Source organism: Sarcophilus harrisii, chromosome 2 (assembly GCF_902635505.1).
Source record: "Sarcophilus harrisii chromosome 2, mSarHar1.11, whole genome shotgun sequence".
NCBI lineage: Eukaryota > Metazoa > Chordata > Mammalia > Dasyuromorphia > Dasyuridae > Sarcophilus > Sarcophilus harrisii.
The window spans coordinates 224,673,719-224,697,012 of record NC_045427.1 but is presented as its reverse complement, the minus strand read 5'-3'; the positions used below and the strand labels follow the sequence as shown (position 1 = coordinate 224,697,012).

General features: G+C 37.9%; 1 protein-coding gene across 3 annotated transcripts in view; it reads right to left on the bottom strand.

Moving 5' to 3' along the window:
• Positions 1–21,631, bottom strand: part of LOC111718587 (somatomedin-B and thrombospondin type-1 domain-containing protein-like) — a 28,548-nt gene extending 6,917 nt beyond the window's left edge. The window contains exons 1-3 of one of the 3 annotated variants that reach the window (XM_031951608.1): positions 21,421–21,631; positions 19,908–20,171; positions 3,007–3,201 (exon numbers count right to left, since the gene is read on the bottom strand). In XM_031951608.1, coding sequence (XP_031807468.1) covers positions 3,007–3,201; positions 19,908–20,139 — 427 coding nt within the window. In that variant the 5' untranslated portion in view covers positions 20,140–20,171; positions 21,421–21,631. The remainder of the gene's footprint in view (positions 1–3,006; positions 3,202–19,907; positions 20,172–21,420) is intronic. The other 2 variants (XM_031951607.1, XM_023494521.2) reach the window with 2 other exon arrangements.
• Between the last annotated feature and the right edge of the window lie 1,663 nt (positions 21,632–23,294).

Below are 23,294 nucleotides of genomic sequence, written 5' to 3'. Positions count from 1 at the left end.
TTAGTTCATTGGATCAAAGCTTTAATGAGAGATGAAAACTGAAGGTTTTTCCATCATTTAGGGAATGGCTAAGCAAGTTGTGGTATATGATTGTGATGGAATACTATTATTCTAAAAGAAATGATGAGCTGTCTGATTTAAAGAAAGCAAAGAAAGACATGCAGGAAATAATGAAGAGTGAAATGAGCAGGACCAGGAAAACATTGTATATAGTAATAGCAATATTGTATAAAGACCAACTATAAACAACTAAGTTATTATGAGTACTACAAATAGTCAAATCAATTACAAAGGACCTATGAAGGAAGATGCTATCCATCTCCAGAGAAAGAACTGACAAAAAGAAGTATGTATAGTATGGTTTTATATATATTTATAAATCTGTGTCAAACTATGACCTCTAGTGCAGGATGGAGAGAGAGAGAGGGAGACAGTTTGGAATTTAAAATGTTATAAGGAAAATTAAATATTTTTAAAAAGTGTTTAGTGCTTAATATTATTGTACTAATAGCCTAAAATTAGTCTTCAGATTGCTTGCTGTCTTAGAGAAGGAAAGGAAGGAAAAAAATTTGTAATTCAAAATCATACAAAAATACAAAAAAGATATGGAAACTATCTTTACATGTAATTGGAAAAAATAATAAGTTGGGGGAAAGGGAAAAAAAGATTTAATTCTAGAAAGAACCTTAAAATGCATCTGGCCCTATAATCACACATTTTACAGAAGAGTTAGAATGGATTTAGACTTTAGAACATAAGAAGTGGAAAGGAACTTTAAAGGTCATCTGGTCCACCTCTGGTTTTAGAGTTAGATAATCCTAGAAGGTACAAGATGGTCAAATAAAGGTCGAGTCAGATAGACCAAGACTTAGAAGCTAAGGGATTTGCCCAAAAGTCAAACAAAGCCAGTGTTCATTCTATCACAATTCACTGTGAATGCCACAAAGGCAGCAACTGAATCATATCCAAACTTTGTGCCTCTCCCAGTACACAATTTTCTATCTGTGATCTTTCCTGCTTCTTTCTACTACTTAATAATATAAGTGAGTCATATTAGACTAGAGCAAGCTGAATTTAGGACACTCTTGTCCCCAATATATCTGCCTTGTATAAAACCTAAATGCAGACTACAATTGGTGTCATTTTTCAATTTGTAATTTTTTCTTCCATTCAAAGTGATCTCATTTTAGGAGTACAAGCTCATATTTGGCTCTCAGGCATGAAGGATGTCAATGGATGGAGATACAGCTGGGGGAATCTTGGATGATCACTTACTCAGAGTGTTGTGGAGAGAAATTCTGTTCAGGTAAAAATTGGACATTAATGATTCTGAATTTCTTTCTAACCAAAGATATGTTAGAATAAGCTCAAACAGGCTTCTGAAAGCTAACTGTTAAATTTTCAGTGTGAGCATTTGCACATCAGAAATCAGAAAATATTACAAATGAAGGCTTGATTTATTGTTTTGTTGATTGTCTCAGATTAAAGAAGTTCACAAAGAAGGAGATTCCTTCTATAGTGCAGGGCAACATCTTCTTTGCAACTTAGGATGTTAAAGAGTTAGTCAGAGCCCTGAAAATGCTTACCCAGGAACACATAGCCTATATGTGATATACCTAGGAGTAGAATCAGGTCTTCTTGACTCTTGAGTAAAGACTATTTTTGAGAGAGAAAAGAGGGGGAATTAGAAAGGGAAGAAGACAAAGAGGGAGGGGGAGAGGAAGAAGGAAAGGAAGAAAGAAAGGGAAAAAGAGAGGGAGAGGGGGAGGAAAAAGAGAAAAAGAGAGCTTCAAAATTTGATTGGGCAGGTAAAACTAGAAGATATTAGAACTGAGATTTTTAGAGATTCATTCGCCTGCACTGCCCTCCAGATCTATCTTAGAATAGAAAGACCTCTGGACTTGGAGTCAGTCCCAGCTTTGCCATTTACTAGATGTATATCTCAAGATGTCAATTCCCAGACCTACATCTATAGGTTTCTACATCTATAAAATGAGAGAATTCGATCATTCTTCTAAGATCACTAAGAGCCCTTTCAGTACTGTGATCCTTTGTTCTATGTTATAAGTTCTGTTTTTGCTCTATACTTCTATATTCTAGGGATCTTCCCAAGTCTAAAATTCCATTTGCCCTCAGGGTTAATAATAATGGTAATAATAATGGCTCCCACTTATATAGTACTATTATTTTACTTGGTCCTTACTATAGCAGGCAAGGAAGCGGTAAAATGTATCAAGAACTAGATTGAGAGTCAAGAAGATCTGAGTTCAAATCTTGATTCAGATACTTGTTCACTATGTGATCTATCTCAATCTCAAGTTTCCTCATATTTAGAGTGAGAATGATAAAAGCACCTACTTTACAGTTTTGCTGTGAGGATCAAGGGAATAAGATAAGTAAAGTACTGTATTAATGCATGCTATTCTTATTAATGATTCTGTGAGATAAGTGCTATTATTACTTCTGTTTGAGAAAACAGGATGAAAGGATAAGTGATTTGAACAAGGTCACAGAGCTATTTCATGTGGAAGATAGGATTTGAATCCAGCCTTCCTGAATTCAAGTTCATCACTCTAATCACTATCAATCACTTAGTAAATAAGCATTTATTAAGTTCCTACTATATGCCAGGTCCTACTATATGCTAGGCACTATGCTGAGAGATGGGGATACAAAAAGACACAAAGGATAACCCATGCCCTTAAGGAACTTGCAATCTAATATGGGAGACAACAAGCAAACAAATATATAGAAAGCAAGCTTGATAGAGGGTTAATTGGAAATAATTGAAAAAGAAAAGATACTAGAATTAAGAGGAGTTAGGGAAGGCATCATGTGGAAGGTGGGATTTTAGTTGGGATTTAAAGGAAGCCTAGGGAGATTGGTGACCATTATACCCTGCTATCTCCCCAGACCCTTAGGACTTTTTGAAATTTTCCCCAACTTGTTGTTTCAGAAAAGATTTGACTCTACATCTTGCCTCTTTGGCCCATTCCTAGCACTCACTCAGGGCCTGTTTGCACTCCACACCCTGATCACTCCAGTATTCCACACAACCAGCCCTCTCCTCCAGTGCAGGGCAGGGACCACCGCCATTCCTTGGCTCTCTTAGAACTTCTCTCCTTCGAACTCGAAAAGTGACAGTGCAGGGTTCAATACACCGGCTCCAGCCACTCCACTCTGACACTGCGCAGGTCACAGCTGTAAGAACAAACACAGTTTCATGGTGTGACTCTCCCATCCCTTCCAGACCTTTCCAGACCTTTCTCTGACTTCTGAGCCAAATTAATCCCCAGAGAGGATTATGCAGTGATGGAAAAAACACTGAGTTCCAAGTCCTCCCTCCATTACTAACTGATCTGGCAGGTCACTTAAATTTTCTATGTCACTGTTTTCCAGTTTGTAAATCAATCATAACAATGCATATCTCACTGAAATATTGAGATGATCAAATGAGATAACAAATGAGAAGTTAAGATGGTATAAAATGAGATGTATACAAAATTAAAATATTACTTATAATTTTTATCACCTATGAAACACAAAATCTCAGTTAGAAAGGATCTCAGAGGTAATCTAATCCAAACATACCTAAACAAGTGGAAGGGAAGTAAAACCAGGGACCCAACTGACCTCTCCTAAATTCCCATTCAAACAATGTTAAAATAATGCCTCAAAATGAATTCTGAAGTAGCAGAACCAGCAATAGGATGAGTGAAACAATTTTCTAATCCTAAATCACTTAGAAGGTTGGCAGGAAAGGTCTGTCTCAGATCCCATCCAAGCAAGTCAAGAGCAGGTTGTGGGGATGACTGAATCAGCAATGGTGTCCTCAGAGCTTTCATCCCACAGATTGTGAGAAGGTCAGACAACTGATCAGAAGGAGATTACAAGGGTACTGGAACAGGATTCTATTGCATTGCCCATAATTTATTCTGGATCAAAGTCCCAAGGTAAGCTGGAGCAGAGAACCTGGTCAAAGTTTCATAGAGGAAAAGATTTTGCTCACTCACAGACCAAAACATAAGTCAGAAGAAGGATAATCACATTTCTCTGCTTAGATCATACCACTTTGGAAGAACTGAAAATTTACAGACATTCAGAACTAGCTCTAAAAACAGCAGCACAAAAAACCTGAAATTTTGGACAGTGCCCCCTTCATTCCAAGAACAGAACCCAATTTTAACATAAAGTTAAAAGTCAAGAAATAGTCTGGAAAAATGAGCAACCTCCCCCCAAACCTGACAATAGAATATTACAATAGTAACAGGGAAGATCAAAATACAAACTGGAAGACACCATCAAAACAACTACATGCAAAGTCTCAAAAGAAAATGTGAATTGGTTTCAGGCCTTCCCCAAAAAACATAATTCCTGAAAGAACTAAAAAAAGGATCTTAAAAATTAAATAAGAGATGTTTTTCTAGGTCCTACTTACTTCATTCCTTATTAGTTTATGTCTTTCTAAATGTCTTGAAATTATTTTTAAATTTCTCATAATACTGTATATAATATTATCTTATATTTATACATCATACTTTGTTTAGCATTCCTTGATTAAAGATTAAATTGATTATTTGTAAATTAAAAGGTACTGATTTAAAAGGCATTTGCATTGGGGAAAAAAAAGAAATTTAATAAGAGAGGTAGATGGAAAACTGAAAAAAGAAAAGAGAGTGATACAAGAAAACCATAAAAAAAAAAAAATCTACAACTTGGTAAAAGAGGAACAAAAAAATTCATTGAGGTCCCCTCTGGCTTTAAATTCTAAGATATCCAGAGGTATTGCATTCTACTTCAAAAATTTCTTCCTTCTCTAAATCTATGATCCATAAATCAGTAGTTCAACCCACTGCTCCAAGTCCTGCCTTCTTGGGTCAATCACCAGAAATCAAATCCCTCTTTCCACATAAGAGCCCTTCAAATAATTGATAACTCTCATGTTTTGCTTGAGCCTTCTCTTCCCCATGGTAAACATCCATAATTTCTTCAACCAGTGCTCCTAATGCCATAGTTTCCATTAACCAAACCCTAGCTCACAAGACTCATTCTGACCATCAAAGTTGGAAGAGATTTTAGAAATGAAGTAGGCCAACAATGATCCCTGCTTTCCCCCTCAAGACATTTTACAGATAGGGAATCTCAGACAGCTTAAGAAGTATCCCAGGTTACACAGTGAGTGAGTGGCCAAGAGGTGGTTCTCAGTCAGACTCAATTCTCCTGCCTATTCATTCAGTGTTATTTTCTGAGAGTTTTCATCTATGGATTTAAAATAGGGTTAAAAGCAGTACCTATCTCCCGGAGTTGTTGTGAAATATATGTAAAGTGTTTAGCAGAGTGCCTGGTATATAGTAGGTTATATAGTAAGTTTAATAAATGCTGACTTCCTCTAAACAAAAATCTTTGCAAATGCTGGATCCTAAACTGAAAGCACAGTCTGAAAGCCCTAAACATTTCAGCCCCAGCACTACAGGGAAATGTCTAGGCCCCAGACCAGATGTGTATTTACCTTCTTGCAGCTTCCAAATAAGAAGATACATTGATCCTGGGGCTAGTGAGGAAATTTTTTGTTTCCTTCTCTGCAAGATGAGAATCATAAATAAGTCATCATCATTGCTATATTCATATAGTATTTTACAAACCACTTTCCTCACAATTCTGAGAGTCAGGTAGCTTCACAAAGTTTTATCTTTACTCCCATTTTGCAGATGAGAAAATGGAGATCAGACAGAGGAAGTCATTTCCCTCAAGTCCTGTGACTGGCAAGTAGCTGAGCCAAAACCCCAATTCACATCTCCCGAATCTAAGTTAGTGCTCAGTTCACTGCACCAAATCAGAATGCTAAAGCTGATGGAGATTACTTTCTTTCTATAACCTAAAGTGTTCTAGAAATGTGAATTATCATTATTATTGCTAAAGTATCTTAGAGTTAATCTGTTCCAACTTCCTCATTTTACAGATATGGAGACTGAGGGCAAGTGACTTGCTAAAGATCACATGAGGCATTAGTGAGAGAGCAGAGATTAGAACTCATAACTTCAGCCTCCCCGTCCAAATATTTTACTCCTCATACCAAAATCCAGCTTTTTAATTTTATTTCCTAGGCAAAAATTCACAAGGAACATACATATTCTGATTATTTGTGTAATGGTCAACTCAAAAGACCATTAATCAGCTGAAATGCTGTGATTTCTCAGCTGTGACTGTCTGTAGCCTGGACACCTCAGCATTTAGCCATTTGTCGAGCTTCCAAAATTAGTGTAATTCTCAAAGATTTCCATAGAAGCAGCTTTATTGTTCAGTGAGCTGCAACTATTAGCAAAGTAAATGGCATTACCCCAGTATATCAGAAGAGCTCTAGACTGGAAGTCACAAGATTGGGTTTTTAGTCTTGGCTTTGCCACTAACTTACTCTGTGATCTCAGATAATTCCTTCCTCCTCCCAACCCCCAACTCCCCAACCCACCTTAGGCCAACACTTTTTCATTTCCATCCTTAGTAAAATTAAGAGAAAAAACTAGATGGACTGTAACAAAACTTCCAGATAAGAACAATAGTCACAGTTCTATAGCATTTAAGGTTTATAAACTATTTCCCCCAAAATAGAAATAACAATGCTATCTAAAAGGAAAACAATGTAAATCATTTGAGAGGAAAAATCTGAATCTCAGAAATGATTCATTCAAGGTAACAAAGCTATTGGGTAGTGGAGGCAGGAAACAAAATCAGATTTCCTTGGTACAGAAGCAATGTTCTTTCCACTACACCGTGCTGCTTCTCTGAAAGTCAATCATTCTGAAACAAGTTTAAGTTCACATATAGACACAGGTCTCAGGTTCAATCATTCTGAAACAAGTTTAAATTCACATATAGGCACACAAGTATCTTGAAGATCACCCATTCCAAGTCCTTTATTTAAAAAAAAAAAAAAAAAAAAAAAAAAGGAAACTGAGACTTCAGCAGAGTAGGAATTGTGTAGTACTTTAGAAGGAACACTGCATATGGAGTCACAGAACCTGAGCTAGAATTTTGGTTTGGTTCTTTCAATGAAAGTGTAGTGACTGAGTGAACTTAGTCAAGTTTCTTTGAACCTCAATAAAATGAAGAGACTGTACTAGGTGATCTTTAAGATCCCTTCCCACAGGAAATCTATGGACTTTTGATCCTCTGTCTTGTCCATAGATATCTATGGGAATCAGGAAGGACCTTTTGAATGAGGTGACATTGAAATCTATCCTTGAATGGTAGCCAAAGATCCCAAGAGACTGAGGTGAGGAGAAAGCTTTCTAGGCATGAAAAGAAAAGGAATCAGAAGATAAATGGTACATACAGAGAACAGGAAGTAGGCCAATTTGCTTGTGGGGAAAAAATGTGAAGCAGAATAATATTTAATCTGCCTGGAAAAATAGACTGAAGCCAGAATGTGATGGGTTTTATTTGACAAACAAAAGTTTGCATTTTATCCCATAGGCAAAAAGAAACCACTGAAATTTTTGAGTAGGAGAGTGACATAATCAAAACTGTGTTTTAAAAATATTGATTTGACAGCTATATGGAGAATGGAGTGAAGAGAAGAGAACCAGGGAAACTAATTAGGAATTATTACTAGCCTAGGTAAGAGGCAATGAGCACCTGGACTAGGGTTGTGGCTGTGAAAAAAAAGAGAGAGGGAGGAAGGAAGGAAGGAAAAGAAAGAGGAAGAGAGAGAAGGGGGGAGGGAGGGAGAGAGAGAGAGAGGGAGGGGGGAGGGAGAGAGAGAAAAGAGAGAAAGAAAGAAAGAGAAAAAGGAGGAAGGAAGGAAGGAAGGAAGGAGGGAGGGAGGGAGGGAGGGAAGAAAGAAAGAAAGAAAGAAAAGAAAGAAAGAAAGAAAGAAAGAAAGAAAGAAAGAAAGAAAGAAAGAAAGAAAGAAAGAAAGAAAGAAAGAAAGGAAGGAAGGAAGAAAGAGAAAGAAGGAAGGTAGGAAGGAAGGAAGGAAGGAAGGAAGGAAGGAAGGAAGGAAGAAGGAAAGAAAGAAAGAAAGAAAGAAAGAAAGAAAGAAAGAAAGAAAGAAAGAAAGAAAGAAAAAAAGAAAGAAAGAAAGAAAGGGAGAGAAGAGAGGGGAGAGGGGAAGAGGAAGCAAACAGGAAGAAAAACATATTTGAGAGATGCTAAGGAAGTGGAAGCAAGACTTCAAAATGGATTGACTGTGGAAGGGTGAGTGAGAATAGAGAGTTGAGGATGGCTCATAAATTTCACATCTGGGTAAGTGGAAGAATGGTAGTGTCTTTGAACAAAAACAGGAAAATGGCAATGGCTGGGTTTAGAAAATAATTGAATTAGTTCTGTTTTGGATTTGTTTATGTCTATGGAACATCCAGATGAAAATGTCCTGCAGATAGTTAGAAAGCCAGAAATGGAGCTCAGGGAGAGGTATGAACTAGCTATGGAAATGTGAGCATCACCCACATAGAGAGTTAAATTCATGTTAGTTAAGGACACCATTGAGAAAGAGTAAAAAAAGAAAAAAAGAAAAAGAAAATAATTCAGGATAGAATCCTGGAGCATACCCGTGGATATGAAAAAGGACACAGATGATTAATACACAAAATAGACTGAGAAATAAAATCTGTTAGATAAGATAAAAACCACAACCAAGTAATGTCATGAAAACCCAGGTGAGGCAGAAGGGGAGGATTATTCATAATGTCTAATATTAATAAGAAGTCATTCCCTAACAGAATCTATTCTAGTATAACAGATTCTATTCTAATATAATCCGTTCCTTTTATGGCAAGAGGCTATTATTACTGAGGGGAAGAAAGTTGATTTCAAAATGGAAATTCACCACAAATTTATCTACATACCTGTAAAGGGGAAAATGAAACTATTAACTCTATAAAAATTGCCTCACATACAAAGAACTTAGGGAGTAGACCACATCATAGCAAAAAATATATGTGTATATATATATATATATATATATATATATATATATATATACACATATATATATATAACAGTAGGTGGCAGTATTTCAGAAAAAATAGTGTATATATAATTTATGTAAAACTGTACATAACCTTTAACCTTTATATAGAGTATCTATTACTACATTATTTCCCTAGTAGAAAATAACTTACTTAAACTTAGCAGCAATAGCTCCTGAACACCTTAAGTTAAAGTGAGCCAGCCTGCCCAGGTTACCCAGATAACATTATGACATTTCAGTTAGTTGGAGCCCAGAAGAGCTTAGTCCCACCTCTGTCACTATGTAACTTTCACTTATGTACAAACTGTAACTATGAAACTTTGCTCTGGTCTCTGGGCTTCAGTTTGCTCATCTGAAAAATAAGTGAGTTGGATGGACTACATGATTGCAAAGACCCCTGGCAGCTCTGCCATTTCTTGTTTTAAAGGTCTCTTCCAGTCTTGACATTCTCCGACCTAAGGCCCTCCCAGATCTCACCATCAGTGATTTGACCTCTACAACTTTATCTTCCCCAAAGCTTTACATTTAACCTTCTGCTCTAATTGGTTGAGTGTAGCCCAGAGAAATTTGTGCCTCAAGATAAAAGGAAGCTGAAGGAGGTGGCAACTTCGGTGTTTGGGGGCAATGTTTATGATAAGATTTACTCCCACTGAGCAAATCTTTTCTGCTTAGATTTAGAGCTATTCTGACAGTGAGACTTGACTAAAAAACCCTGCACTCTCAGCATCTCAGTCATTCAAGTGACGGAGTGGGGATAAGAGGGAAAGGAAAGGACATTGTCATGCAACATTTCAGTCTCAGTTTCACCATCTATAAAATAGACATAATAGTAGCACTTACCTCTTAGGGTTGTAAGAATCAAATGTGATGATGTATATAAAGCACTTTGTAAGACCTTAAAGTATCATATAAATGCTAGCTATCATTATGATCATTATTGATACCTGTTACAATTTAAATTACCTGCTACAAAAGAAAAAAAATCTTTTTTAAAAATCACAGCTCTTTCTAGTTAAATTGTTTTGGATCAACATTTGGATCATCCTAGGAGAAAAAACTTGCCAATAGATAGGGGAAATATCACAGGTGAGAAATAATCCTTGATTTTAGGAATACTAGAAAGAAAGCAGTATTGGGAAGACTAGTCTGTTTCACACAGAAAGAGATTTCAGAAGGGAAAGCCTATTACATTGGGTTGTTTTGTGTGCAGGTAATTTGGTGGATTTTTTCCTTCCTTTTTTGAATTGTGTGGATTTTTTATTTGTAAGCGAATAAGTTTGAATGAGTGTTGATTGATGGTCCCCTAATTTTTTTTTTTTTTTTTTTTTTGGTCATTTGTCTAGGGTATAACTGGCAGCTTAAAGTTTTATCCTTTAAAATTATTGTTTCCAATTGAGACTCTTCCTGAATGGTCCAACAATTATTTCACTATAACTTTAATATTGTGATATAGTAAGAACCAAGATGTATGCTGTCTCCAAAAAGTATGGCATAATGTGCTGGACCTAAAATCAGGAAGACACGGATTGAAACCCACCTCAGATATTTACTAGCTGTAAAAGCCTTGACAAATCACTTTACCTCTTATCTTCAGAAATCTTCTATAAAATGGGGATAACAACACCTAAGTCAAAGGGTTGTTGGAAGGATCAAATATTCTCAAATGTATATTTGTAAAGCAGTTTTTCCCTTAAAATGTTACATAAAGGACAGTTATTATTTAAAGGTAGCATGGCACAGGAGAAAGAAAGCATTCTTGGCAGGAAGACCTGAGCACAAACCTCTTTCTAACACTGAGTAGCCTGTATAATCAAGAGGAAGATGCTTAACTCCTCGATGCTCTGAGCAACTAAGATTTTAAGTTACTTCCAAGTGACTGGTCTATATCAATAGGGAAATAAAGGAAACTAATTTCTACACTGGGTATTTCTGACACTCATGAAATCACTGTTCCAGGCAAATATATATATATGTGTGTGTGTGTGTGTGTGTGTATAAGGCAGTGGAATTTTAAATTGAGACAGAAAATTGGAAAAATGGTTGAAAATATGTCCCAGAAGATACTGAACTGGGCATAACCTATGACCCTGTGACACCACTACAATGTCTATACTCCCTAAGAGATTAAAAAAAAAGGAAAGAGAAAAATCACACATTTTTGTTTATATATTTATGACAACTCTTTTCATGTTGGTAAATAATGGCAACTAATGGGAAGACCATCAATTGGAAAATGGGCAGTACCACTTATGGTACATACATATAATGAAATACAATTGTATTATAAGGAAAAATGAGAAAGACGGCCTCAGAGAAATCTAGGAAAGCTTGTATGAATCAATGATGCAAAGTGGAGTAAGGAGAATCAGGAGAACAATTTATACAATAATATCAACATTGTAAAAAAAATTTTTTTTAAAGCCTTGAGAATTCTGATCAATGTAATGATTAATCATGATTCTAAGGCCTAATGGTGAAGAATGTTGCCCACCCACTGACAAAGTATGGACTAGGGGCAGCTACATGGTATAGTGAATAGAGCACCAGCCCTGAAGTCAGGGGAGCCTGAGTTCAAATCTGACTTCAGACACTTAACACTTCCTAGTTGTGTGACCCTGGGCAAGTCACTTAATCCCAATTGCCTCAGGGGGAAAAAAAAGAAGACATATGGGCTAAAAATGCAGAATGACAATGATGATAAGAAGAATAGTTAATATTTACAGTGCCTACCATACAAATGATTTTTTATTTAATTTTTAATTTATGGAAGCATGTCCATAACATAATACAATAGAAAAGATGATGAACATAAAACTTCAACTCTATTATTTATAACTAGCTATTCCTTTTAAATATACTATAAAACTATCACATAAATTTCTTTTTTTCTTCCTTTTCTTCCTCCCTAGAAATGCTCACCATTAGACACCAATTAGTGTATGTGTGTGTGTATGTGTGTGTGTGTGTATGTAAAGTTATTCTACACCTCTTTATCAATTCTTTCTCTGGATGCAGATAGATTTTTTTCTTCATATATCCTTTATAGTTATTTTGGGTATTTATAATAGGCACTCACTCAATTCCTATTCACTCAAAGTCATTCTTCAAACAATATTGCTATTTGTGTATACTAAGCTTCAAGAATTGTTCTAAGTGTTTTACAAACATCATCTTATTGAATCCTCACAGCTTTAAGAGATTGGTAGTATTATTCTACCACTTTATAGATGAGAAAACTATGACAAATAGAAATTAAGTAACTTATCTACAGCTAGTAAGTATATGAGGCCAAGTTTGAACTCAGTTCTTCTTAACTCCAAGTCTAGCACTCTTCTGTGTGAATGACTCATAGTTTTTGGACTTGGCCAAAATGGGTATTTGTTTTTTCAAAACTATGTATAATTGTTACATGGGTTTTGTTTTTTCATCTTCTTTTCTGTGGCTAGGAGGAGAGGAACGTTGGAGGAAAAAAAAAAACTTGTTAATTGAAAAAAGAAAAAAATTTAAAATTTAAATTTAAAAAAGAAAGTTGTATATTCTAATGTCAGTGGAAGTTCACCAGGCACTGTTAATTTCAGGGTTATCCATTGAATAGTATGATAAAGCTATTCTGGCAAGAGTGCTCAGAAAGGAGGATGAAACAATGTTCATTCTCTTGCCAATTAATGGATACAGAAGAACATTCCAGTATTCCCAAAGAGATAAAAGTTGAAGAAGATATCTGAAAATTAGTTGCTAGACCCCCTATGGAGGACAAGAACTTGGCAAGAAAACTTAAAACTTTCCTGGGGAGAGGGAGATGGATGAAAGATGAAGTGAGGAATCTGCTTAAAAGGATAACAAACTAGCCAGTGCAAAGACAAAGTATTCACTGTATAAAGATAAGAGCCTTTTTTTCATCTCTCCTCCAAACTTTCCAGGTTCTATGTGCAGCTCAACCATCCTTCTAATCACTCACATTAACAGTTGAAAAATCATTTTCAACTCTTCTCCCTTCCTCATCCCCCATATCCACACTTGTTGATTCTACTTCCACAATATCTCTTGGTACCCATCTCTCTCCATTAGTGTGGACACCACATAGAGTTCAGGAACTCATACTTCCCTCCTATACAGCTGCAATAGTCTCCTCATTGGAATCCCAGCTACAAATCTCGATCTCTTTCTAATCCATTCCCCATATAGCTGCTAAAATTATCTTCCTAAAGCACAGGTTTAAGCTTGACAATTTCTTGTCCCAAAACTTTGGGGACTACCTATTGCCTTTAGGATAAAAAAAAACAACTTAGTTTGACATTTAAAGTCCTTCACAATCACATATTTGGTTCCCTAAAATTCAAAACACTGCTTCCATGTTTTTGCACAAGCTGTCCACTTTGCTTAAAATCTTCAAGATGCTCTAGATGTTATCTACCATCAGAAAATTGCCATCATTGTTAAGTCTTTCAATGAGCTCACTTGTAGGTGTAAAATGAGAAAAACTAGATAGACAAGCATTAAAAAGGGGGACGATTTCATTCTTTTGATACAATTTGGAGGTAGTTATGTCAAGAAATATAAATGAGTTTTTAGGGACTAGTTCACAGTGTGCACTGGTGCTGGTTTCTCACATCCAAGTGTTACACACTGATGCTAGCCTGGAAGGCTTGTGAACAATCTTATTTCAGAAGAACAATGCAATAGGAATATCTAAGAGCATTTCCCTACAATATGAGTTAGAACTACTCCTCCTTCTTCTCTACTGTAACTTGGATAAGCCTTTCCCAAAAGAAAATAAAGCTTCCCTGATGCAGCTTCCTAGCTATCTAAGGGCATAAAACTTCCCAGCCAAAAGGAATGGATTTTGCTCTGATGGTGTATTTCTGAAGACCACACAAGACATGATATCTTCCTTCATCATATCATACCCTGATGACCAGAAACTTTCCCAAAAGGAGACCATGTCTAGACAAACTGAGTCCCTATCTCTTTGTTAAATATTCTTGCCATGTTAGAGCAAAGTAAATCTCCCTTTGTTAACCATTCAGTGCCTTAAGAGTACCATGTTTTGTTCTAACATCCAACCTAAATTAAGAGATTGTTGGCACTGAGGATCCTCCAACAAATAGACATCAAAAGCTTATTGCATTTTCTAGTTAGGAATTTACTGAGAGGGAGACTCATTATCCCATACACATTTTGGCATTCTTGGCTTTGAAGTTGGTTTTTGCTAATAAGTTCTAAGAATATGTATGTGACCAGTGCCAAATTGGATGCTGCCTGCCAGAGATGGGCAGAAGCATTAGGTAACTCTGAGTTCAAAGTGTACTATCAGCCAGGAAAAAAAGAACATGAATGCAGATGAAGCCTTGTGTCCTGTAAGGATTTTGAAGCTATAATAATCACAGAATGGGATAAAGGTGATTTGTGACACTCAGAGAGATTGCTATCACATACATGAGAGTACAGCTGAGAATATAGAATATTGATGATCATCAAACTAGAGGAAAGTTGTCATTTTCTTTTTATGTCATGAACCTCTTGGGCAATCTTAATTTAAAGCTGCTCAACATAAAATGGGCAGCTAGGTGGCACATTAGATTAAACACTGGGCTTGGAATCAGAAAGATTCATTTTCATCCATTCAAATCTGCCCTCACACAATTACTAAATGTGTGATCCTGGTTAGGTTACTTCATCCTGTTTGCCTCAGTTTCCTCAACTGTAAAATGAGCTGGAGAAGGAAATTTAAAACCATTCCAGTATCTTTGTTGAGAAAACCTTTAATAGGGTCACAAATAGTCCTCCATGACTGAACAACAACAACAATATTATGTGCTAATTTACATGTGTTTGTTGCAAATATCGGAGTATAACTCCCCTGAAAGTTTTCAGGGCCAGCAAATTTTTACTGAAGAAAGTAGTAATGTTAGTAGCTAGCATTTCTGTAACACTTTAAGTTTTTCTAAGTCATCTTATATATATCATCTCATTTGATCCTCAAAAAAAAAAAAACCATTGAAATAAGTGCTATCATTATCCCCATTTTATAGATGAGGAAATAAAGACCAAAACAGGTTAAGTGACTTGCCAAAGACCATACAGCTAATCCAAAATTTTGAGTCTTTCTGGCTCCAAGCCTAGCACTCTTACCACTGAGCCACCTATTTATCCCTAGAAATGTAAAGAAAGGATATCACTTAAGGTTTGGGGAAATGTGTCAGGGCAGACAAAGGACACGGTCTGAACCAGAGATGGCGTTGGAAGAAGGCTTTAAAAGTGATATCCCAGGAACCAATTGTGAAGCTTTGACCCACATCCCTACCTGTAAAAGCAGAAAGCAAAAAGGATGGAGAAGGTCATGGTGAAAAGAAAAAATGGTGTGGTCCTACACCAGTGTGAGTCCTTTATAAACCACTCTGGGATGAGTAAGGATGATCTCTCTTGTGGGGTCCTATTGGAGTAAAAGTCATATCAAAGGGGTAAAAGCCATTACAAAGACACAGGGTCCAGCAAATTCTGGGAACTTAATTCAAACTAACCAGCACATGATCTGAACATATAACTATCTGCATTGGCCTTGCACCCCGGTTCTGAAACCAGGCCCAGTACTGAACAGTAAATCAAAACACTGGTCAAAACACACTAATATATGCAATGACATTCTGTAGCTCTTTTTCCCTTTCTATAATTTCTATAATTACCTCGAGACTTTTTCAGAGTCTCTGTGGGGATCCATTAAATTGTCAGGTGGTTATCCCAGACAGCCTCTATGTAAGTAACCTAGGTGATTATTAAAGGACTTTTATAATATATTGGACTTCCCAACTTCTTTTTTTCACTATCAATTTGCCCCATTGGCAGGTGGGTACTCCTTGGTTGGAAGCAAGGCCCTGAAATCTCTTAGTTGGGGAGCTCCTATTCTTGGAATGGACCAGAGAAATTAATTCAACTGTTGACCTGTTCCAGGCAATGGAGACATTGATGGGACCCAAAATCTAACCCATTTGAACAAAACCTGGAGGTTACTGCATCTGCTTGATTCCCAAGCTACTTCCTCTTACCTTTTGGACTTGTGAGAGTAGGGAAATCCAGGTAAGTAGAAACCAAGAAATGGTTGCTAAGAAAAGTGTATAAGAAGGGAAGGGAATATTACTGTATAGGTCAGTATAAATGAACTATGCGTGTGTCATGTTTAGGCTAGGACCTACATCACTAAAAATCTGTTCAGGTCATGGTTGGCAATTTTCATTTCCTCCTCCCTTTCCCTTCATCTCCTAGAAGCACAAGTAGACTCCTTTTGAGATTGTTATTCCCCTCAAGGTTTGTGAAACATTTATCCTTTCATGTTAAAAATTTATTTTGTATCTTGAGCAGATATGATAAACCTATTGGTCAATGAAACTACCCCCCCCCAAAAAAAAAAAAACAAGGTGGTTCCAAAATCACCTAAGATTTTAATTATGAAACAACATCTCTGAGTAGAGATTTTGGCAAATTCTACTCCCGTCCTTGTTTCCTCTAGATTGAGAACCACTTTGAGTAGCTCACCAAGGCAAGCTTGAACACTTAGAAACCTAGATTTAAATGCTAAGGTCATGGAAGTGAGAGAGGAAATTACTTTTTGAATTGATGGTACCTGAAATTTTAGACAGTCTGTGGCAAATGTCTTTTAAGCTATCTGCTTGCTACTCCTTAATATTATTACAGTTTTCCTAATAAAACTAGATGACTACAATCTATAACTCAAGTGATTTAACAACAGCTAAATCAAGCAAGAGAAGGGAATTGCCCATGGGTAAAGGCAGAGAAACAAGTGACAAGAAATCATAGAATTTGGGAATAGATGGAAGAGGTTGGTGCTGAGAAATCTGTAGACTGCCCATCCACACAGAACACTTGGCACATGTGGGAGCCTGCAACAATTAGGGAGGGTAGATCCTTATGTCATTTTCATCCTCACTTCACATTTAACACAGTACCTAACAAGGATAAATTTTTTCATAAAGATATATAAGGTAGAAAGAGTACTGGATTCATAATCAAACCACCTAATCCCACCTCTTTCACTTTCTCTCTGTGACTTTCCCCACTCTGAGTTCCAGCTTTTTCCTTTGTAAAACAAGATGAGGTTAGATTTCTAAAGTCCCTTCTATCTCTAACATTCTATATTCTAAGTTCTAAATCAAACTAAAAAGTCCCTTTTAGTTCTAATGTTCTTTATTCTTGGATTATTTCTAGTTCTCAGATTCTCTACTTTTGAAACCTCTTCTAATTCTAACATTTTATATTCTAAACTCCCACCCATTTCTAATACTCTGATTCTATAAATTGAATAGAATTTCCCACTACTGTAAATAAGAGATTTTGAATCATAGTTTCCTTGATTTTTTGGAACTCACAAAATTTTCAGTTCCTTGGTCTTGAGCCCCTAAAACAATTTCTGCTGAATCTAGGATTTGTTTATAAGCAGATGGAGATGTGCCAGCCCATAATAAAAAAGCTGGGTTTGGTCCCACAGTCCTTTGGCACCTACTGTATAAAGCAGAACATAAATTGGGGCAAACAAAAGGAACAGAAGCTTTGATGAACACAAGGAATCATCTTTATCATCCCCCTCTCACCCACCCTCTTACCCATCTCCTGCCACCCTGGTTTGAGCTCTTTATGCTCTAGAGAATGATGAAGTGTTGATAACATCAACTGGTTTTGTGGGCTCTAGGTCAGGAATGTGGGAACATTTTCCTGGCTCTTTACACAATATAACCACTGGTCCTTTCTATCTATCTTCCCCCTCCTAGGGCCCCACAGCACTCCCTTTCTTTCCACTGGTGAATAACAATACACAAAGGCATTTCCCACTGGAAGGGACCTTAGACTAGAATATTAGAGCTGGAAGGGACTTTAGAGTACAGAATGTCAAAGCTGAAAGGAACCTCATGAGGAATCTATAAACATAGATATTAGTCCTAGAAGAGACTATAGGACAAAAAATAAACAAATAGAAGTAGAAACAATTTGAAACTACAGAATGACTTCTCTCTGGGACTGGAATGGGACCTTTGGCCTCTATAGAACCCCTCAGGCTAAAGGCCTGTCCCTGAAAATGTGCCTCAGTTCTCTTACCTGTAAAATGTATATAAGAATGCCAGGCAGAAGTAGTTATGATGCTCCTGAGTCCCTGAGGATCCACCCTTGCAGGTATGTGTGGGATGATTGCTGATGTGTGCCAGTTAGGTGCAGGTACCAGATGTATACAGATAGAAAAGAGTCCTGCTGTTCTAAGGCAGATGGTTTTCCAAGTATAGTCTAGAAGGGACCAGCCTGGTGATTTCATAATATTCAGAGAAGAGATGGAGATACCAGTATACATCTGGTACTGTTAGTGGGATTTAACATAGAATGAAATTCCCTCCCACCCTCTGCTTCCTTCTCACTCCCAAAAAAATACTTTCCCCCACTGATGACTAAAGTCTAATACAGTACTGTTAATTTTCTTTATTCTTTAGTTAATAATGTATTCCTGCTTGTGCCCTATTTTAAAATGAAAATGTCAGCAGAAAAGGTAACCTTATTATGTTAATACCTTAGAATTATGTTATGTCAGTGCTCCAGGGAATCCTAGAAATCATTTAGTTCAACCCCCTCATTTTACAGAAGATAAACCCGATTTTCACCAAGAGGAAGTGACTTGTCCAACATTATAGAGTGAATCTGGAACAACACTGAATTTAGGTCTTCTCATTCTTCTCAAGGTTAAAATGTCAAAGTTGTATGGGACCTTAATGATCATCTAGTCAAATTCACTCATTTTACAGATGGGGAAACTGAAGCTTAGAAATAAGAAGGATATTGATTCCTAAGATCACATGAGAGTTAGGGGCAGAATCAGAGCCAGAATCTAGTATTCTGACTCCTCATCTAGGATTCTTATCACTATAGCATAATATATCAGTATTAAAGATAAAGAAAAATTATCACCATTCCAAATCTAGTCAAGCCTTAAAAAGGTAAAGATGAAAATTCTAATATTGAAAAGAAAGAAAAAAGCAGAAACAGCATTTCTAATGGCCAAGAATTAAAGCATTACTTCAATGCCTCAATTTTCTGTGTCTGTCTCATTTTTTTTAAAGTGAAGGTGAATAAAATAACTTTTTACCCTAAAGAATTTCTGCATCTATAAGAAGTGGAATAAGCATTCACTTAAATCATACTTCATGAACACACATTATTAATACAGATGATAGTGTTGGTTGTGATGTTAATGGTTTTAATAAGGTAATGGTAGGGTGGTGATGGTTTGAGTTCTATTATTCCTAGTCACTTGGGAAGTTATACTGGCAATGACCAATAACTTCCAGTAAAGGTGGTTTTCCAGACACCACCATGAAGGCCCTGTGAAAGAGGTTAGGAATAAGGAAAAGTTAGACGAATGGCCAAGTACAAAGTCCCACCCCTCGCTCTGCTGTCTCAGCATACCCTTTACAGATCCCCCAATTCCTTTTGGTTTTTCCTTCCCCTGCCTGAAGTCCATTACTACATACTAGGTTCAGAGACTCTCCCCTCCCCAGGCCTAATCTTTAACCCTTTCAGAACCGTATTCCTAATTAGGACCCCTCTATCCCAGATCCCCTCTCCACTTCCACTGACCCCTTTACATCCTTATCCACAATTTTGGGGCAAATAGGTTCATCTTCTTCGCCCTCAATTCCCTCATCTACCTAATGAGGGGTTGAACTAGATGACCTTTTAAATCCCTAACATCTCGATTTTGGCTTCTGCTTTCCCTTTTCCCCACTCCCGAGCCTCTCTGCAGTTCGAGCCTTCCTCCCTCCCCCGCTCAGACCTACTTCCTTGCTCCGACATTGCCATCCCAAGGCTCACTCACCCTCCACCCGCGGCATTCCCGAGTCCCAGTGGACCGCCCACGCCCACCCTCCCTTGCTCATCCGGCTCCCACCTGGGCAGGCACTCCCATAATCCGGGCAGCAGTCCCCTGCTCCGCTGCATGCCTGGTCGCAGTAGCAGGGCTGGGGCTCCAGAGAGGGACCTGCCGCTGTCCAGCCCCGGGAGACGCAAGTCAAGTCCCGGCCCTGGCAGCAGCGACCGAGATCGGCACAGCCAGCTTGGACCCCTGGGACCACTCCCAGAGCCAGGGCCCAGACCCAGGCCAGTACGGCACTATGGACCATATCCGAAGGAATCCCACGCCTGCCGGACAATCCTAGGGAAGAATGAGAAGGGGAAAAGGAGGGGAAAGTCACTCAGGCGGGCCACAGGTTTCCTCCCTGGGCTGGAACCAAAGTCAGACTACCTCCCCCGGTCCAGATTCGTGAAGGCAACCCTGACGCAGATACTCCGATGCTTCCCCTCACTCCCTCCCCTCCATATCTTCTACTTCTGCGGAAAAGGAATAACCTGTAAGGAACTGGAGCGGACTGGGGATGGGGGGGAGAGAGGGAGGGAGGAGACACCTCATCTGCCAGGAACCTCAGGATCACAGGGGTTAACACAAGCTTCTAGAGATCTATTCCTATTCTCTCATCTCATTGCTGTTAACTGTAAAATAAATCCTAATGCAGAATTTTCCTACAGTGATGTAGCTAGCACCTGATGGGACAACTTCTAGACTTAGTGCCTGAAGCACACATAAAATCATATAGCCAATATGTGCCAGAAACCGGATTTCACCAGTTCTTCTTCAGTCCAGGCTAGCTCTGTCTCCACTACAACATTCAGCCTCTCTCATGAAGAGTCATAAAATATTAGGGTTGAAAGAGACCTTTAGGATCCTTTAGCTCAGGGGTTCCAAAGTGTCACTGGCCTTTGGTCAGGGAGACCTGTGGACCCCTCATCAGAATAACACATAAATAAAAGACATGCAGTTACAAAAGAAACTAAATCTAGTGAAATGCCATTATCAAACTGTTGTGAGGGTTTCTGTTTCTGTTTTGTTTTGTTTTTAGCAAGGCCAAAAATCTAGCTTAACTAACAAATCTAGCTTAATCTGCTCATTTGATAAGTGTGGAAATAAATTTCAACCCAATACATTTTCCCAGTCAGACACTCCATTTTAGTTCCCATTTCCTCCTTTCTCTCAGCTGCAAAACTCCACCCCAAATACAGATACCCAAATCAAATCTTCTCTAATGCAGAGAAAGAGAGAGAGAGAGAGAGAGAGAGAGAGAGAGAGAGAGAGAGAGAGAGGAGAGAGAGAGAGAGAGGGAGAGAGAGAGAGAGAGAGAGAGAAAGGAGGAAGGGGAAGGAGGGGAAGGGGGGAGAAGGAGAGAAAAAACACCTTTATTCCTCCCTTTGTCTACATATTCTCCCAGGTCAATATTATGTTCTTCCTTTCTCACTCCCATTCAGTACTCTGAACTGTCCCCCACTTTTGGGCCTGTGAACTTAAAGGAACACACACACACACACACACACACACACACACACACACGCACACACACACACTTACTTACTTCAAGAAGTCCCAGGCACTCACCAATACTTTTCTAACCAGGGATATCTTGGGGACTTGGCATAGAAAGTAGGACCAGTTAGTAATCTGAGCTTTCTTATTCCCTGAGGTTCAGGCAGGAAGGACTTAATCAATCCTAGCCAAATTCAGGGAGATAAACTCTAGCAGCCCTGGGGAGGGAAATGAAGCTGCAGAGGAGGTTTCTGATAGGCTACAGATAGGGCTTTGCTGAGCTGTATTTTTTTTTCCTGCTCATCCAGGAAACAAAAAGGGTAATGAGAGTTTCTATGGTAGGTTGCCAATGAGACAGCCTTGGATTCTAAGGGCAACTCCCCCTCCTATGCCTCCTTTTTTTCATACCTAACAGACTCAGAGTTCCAATCAGGCCAGATACTGGGGGTAGAGGGAAGAATAAAGAGGGCAAGATGATGAAAGAAAAAGGAGCTTGGCTGAAACCTTAATTTTAGCTTAATCAAATTTTTTTTTTTTTTTTTTTTTTTTTTTTTGAGGAATTGGGTTAAGACTTGCCCAAGGTCACACAGCTAGAAAGTGTTAAGTATAGAGGTAAAGTCCTCCTAACTTCAAGGCTGGTGCTCTATCCACTGCCCTACCTAGCTGCCCCTTAATTAAACATTTTGAAAAAGACTGCTCCTTGAGACTTACAAGAACTGATGCTAAGTGAAATGAGACGAGCCAGGTGATCATTATACATGGCAACAACAATACTCATGATGATCGATTCTGATGGACATGGCTCTCTTCAACAATGAGAGGATCCAATTCAGTTCCAATTGATCTGTAATGAGCGGAACCAGCTACACCCAGAGAAAGAATTCCCACAGGATTCCACTGGGTAATGAGTATGTTCCACAATATATGGACCACTCTTTCTGTTATTGTTTGCTTGTATTTTTGTTTTTTCTTTTCAGGTTATTTTTACCTTCTTTCTAAATCTGATCTTTCTTTTGCAACAAGATAACTGTATAAATATATATATATACATATATTGTACTTAACATATACTTTAATATATTTAACATGTATGGGACTACCTGTCATCCAGGGGAGGAGGTGGAGGGAGAGAGGGGAAAAGTTGAAACAGAAGGTTTTGCAAGGGTCAATGTTGAAAAATTACCCATGCATATGTTTTGTATATAAAAAGCTATAATAAAAATATATATTTAAAAAAAAAGAAAAAGACTGCTCCTTGAAAAAAATAGATTTCCAGTAGAGACAAGATGACATCCTTTTCATGGTATCTGAATTATCTTTATATCTATTGATGGGGAAAAACTTCTTCCCTCCCAATCAGACAGAATTTACTGAGCATCAATACATAACACCTCCACAGAACGAAGTATCCAACCAACATGCAGGTAAACTATCTTGCATGAGAAGGCTTTTTCAGGACTTCAGTAGCTGATCATATAAGGCAGAGACAGAGAGCGAGGCAAACCAGCTTTTTATTGAATTCCATGCAATAGCAAATAACTTAAGACAGGCAAGAATCCCCTGAGGTCTCTGGCCTCAGTTTCCTTCCCTGTGTAGAAAAAAAGCATAATAATCAGATTCTCACCGGATGGTCCATGCCTCTCATTTTACAGATAAGCAAACTGAAGCCTGGGGTAAGTGAAGAAACTACAGGTAGGACTAGAGGTACCCCAAGTAGGACTAGTTGGTTAAAACTTTAATCCCATTGTTATTCTATGATGCCACAGTATACTTAATGGCTGTGTGACCACGAGCAAATCATAATCTTTCTGAACCTAAATTTCCAGGTGAGTAAAATACTATCTGCCTCATAGGGTTATTGTAAGGAAAGAATTTTATAATTTTAAAATGCTAGTAAATGTTAGTTATAAAGTGTCATAAAGT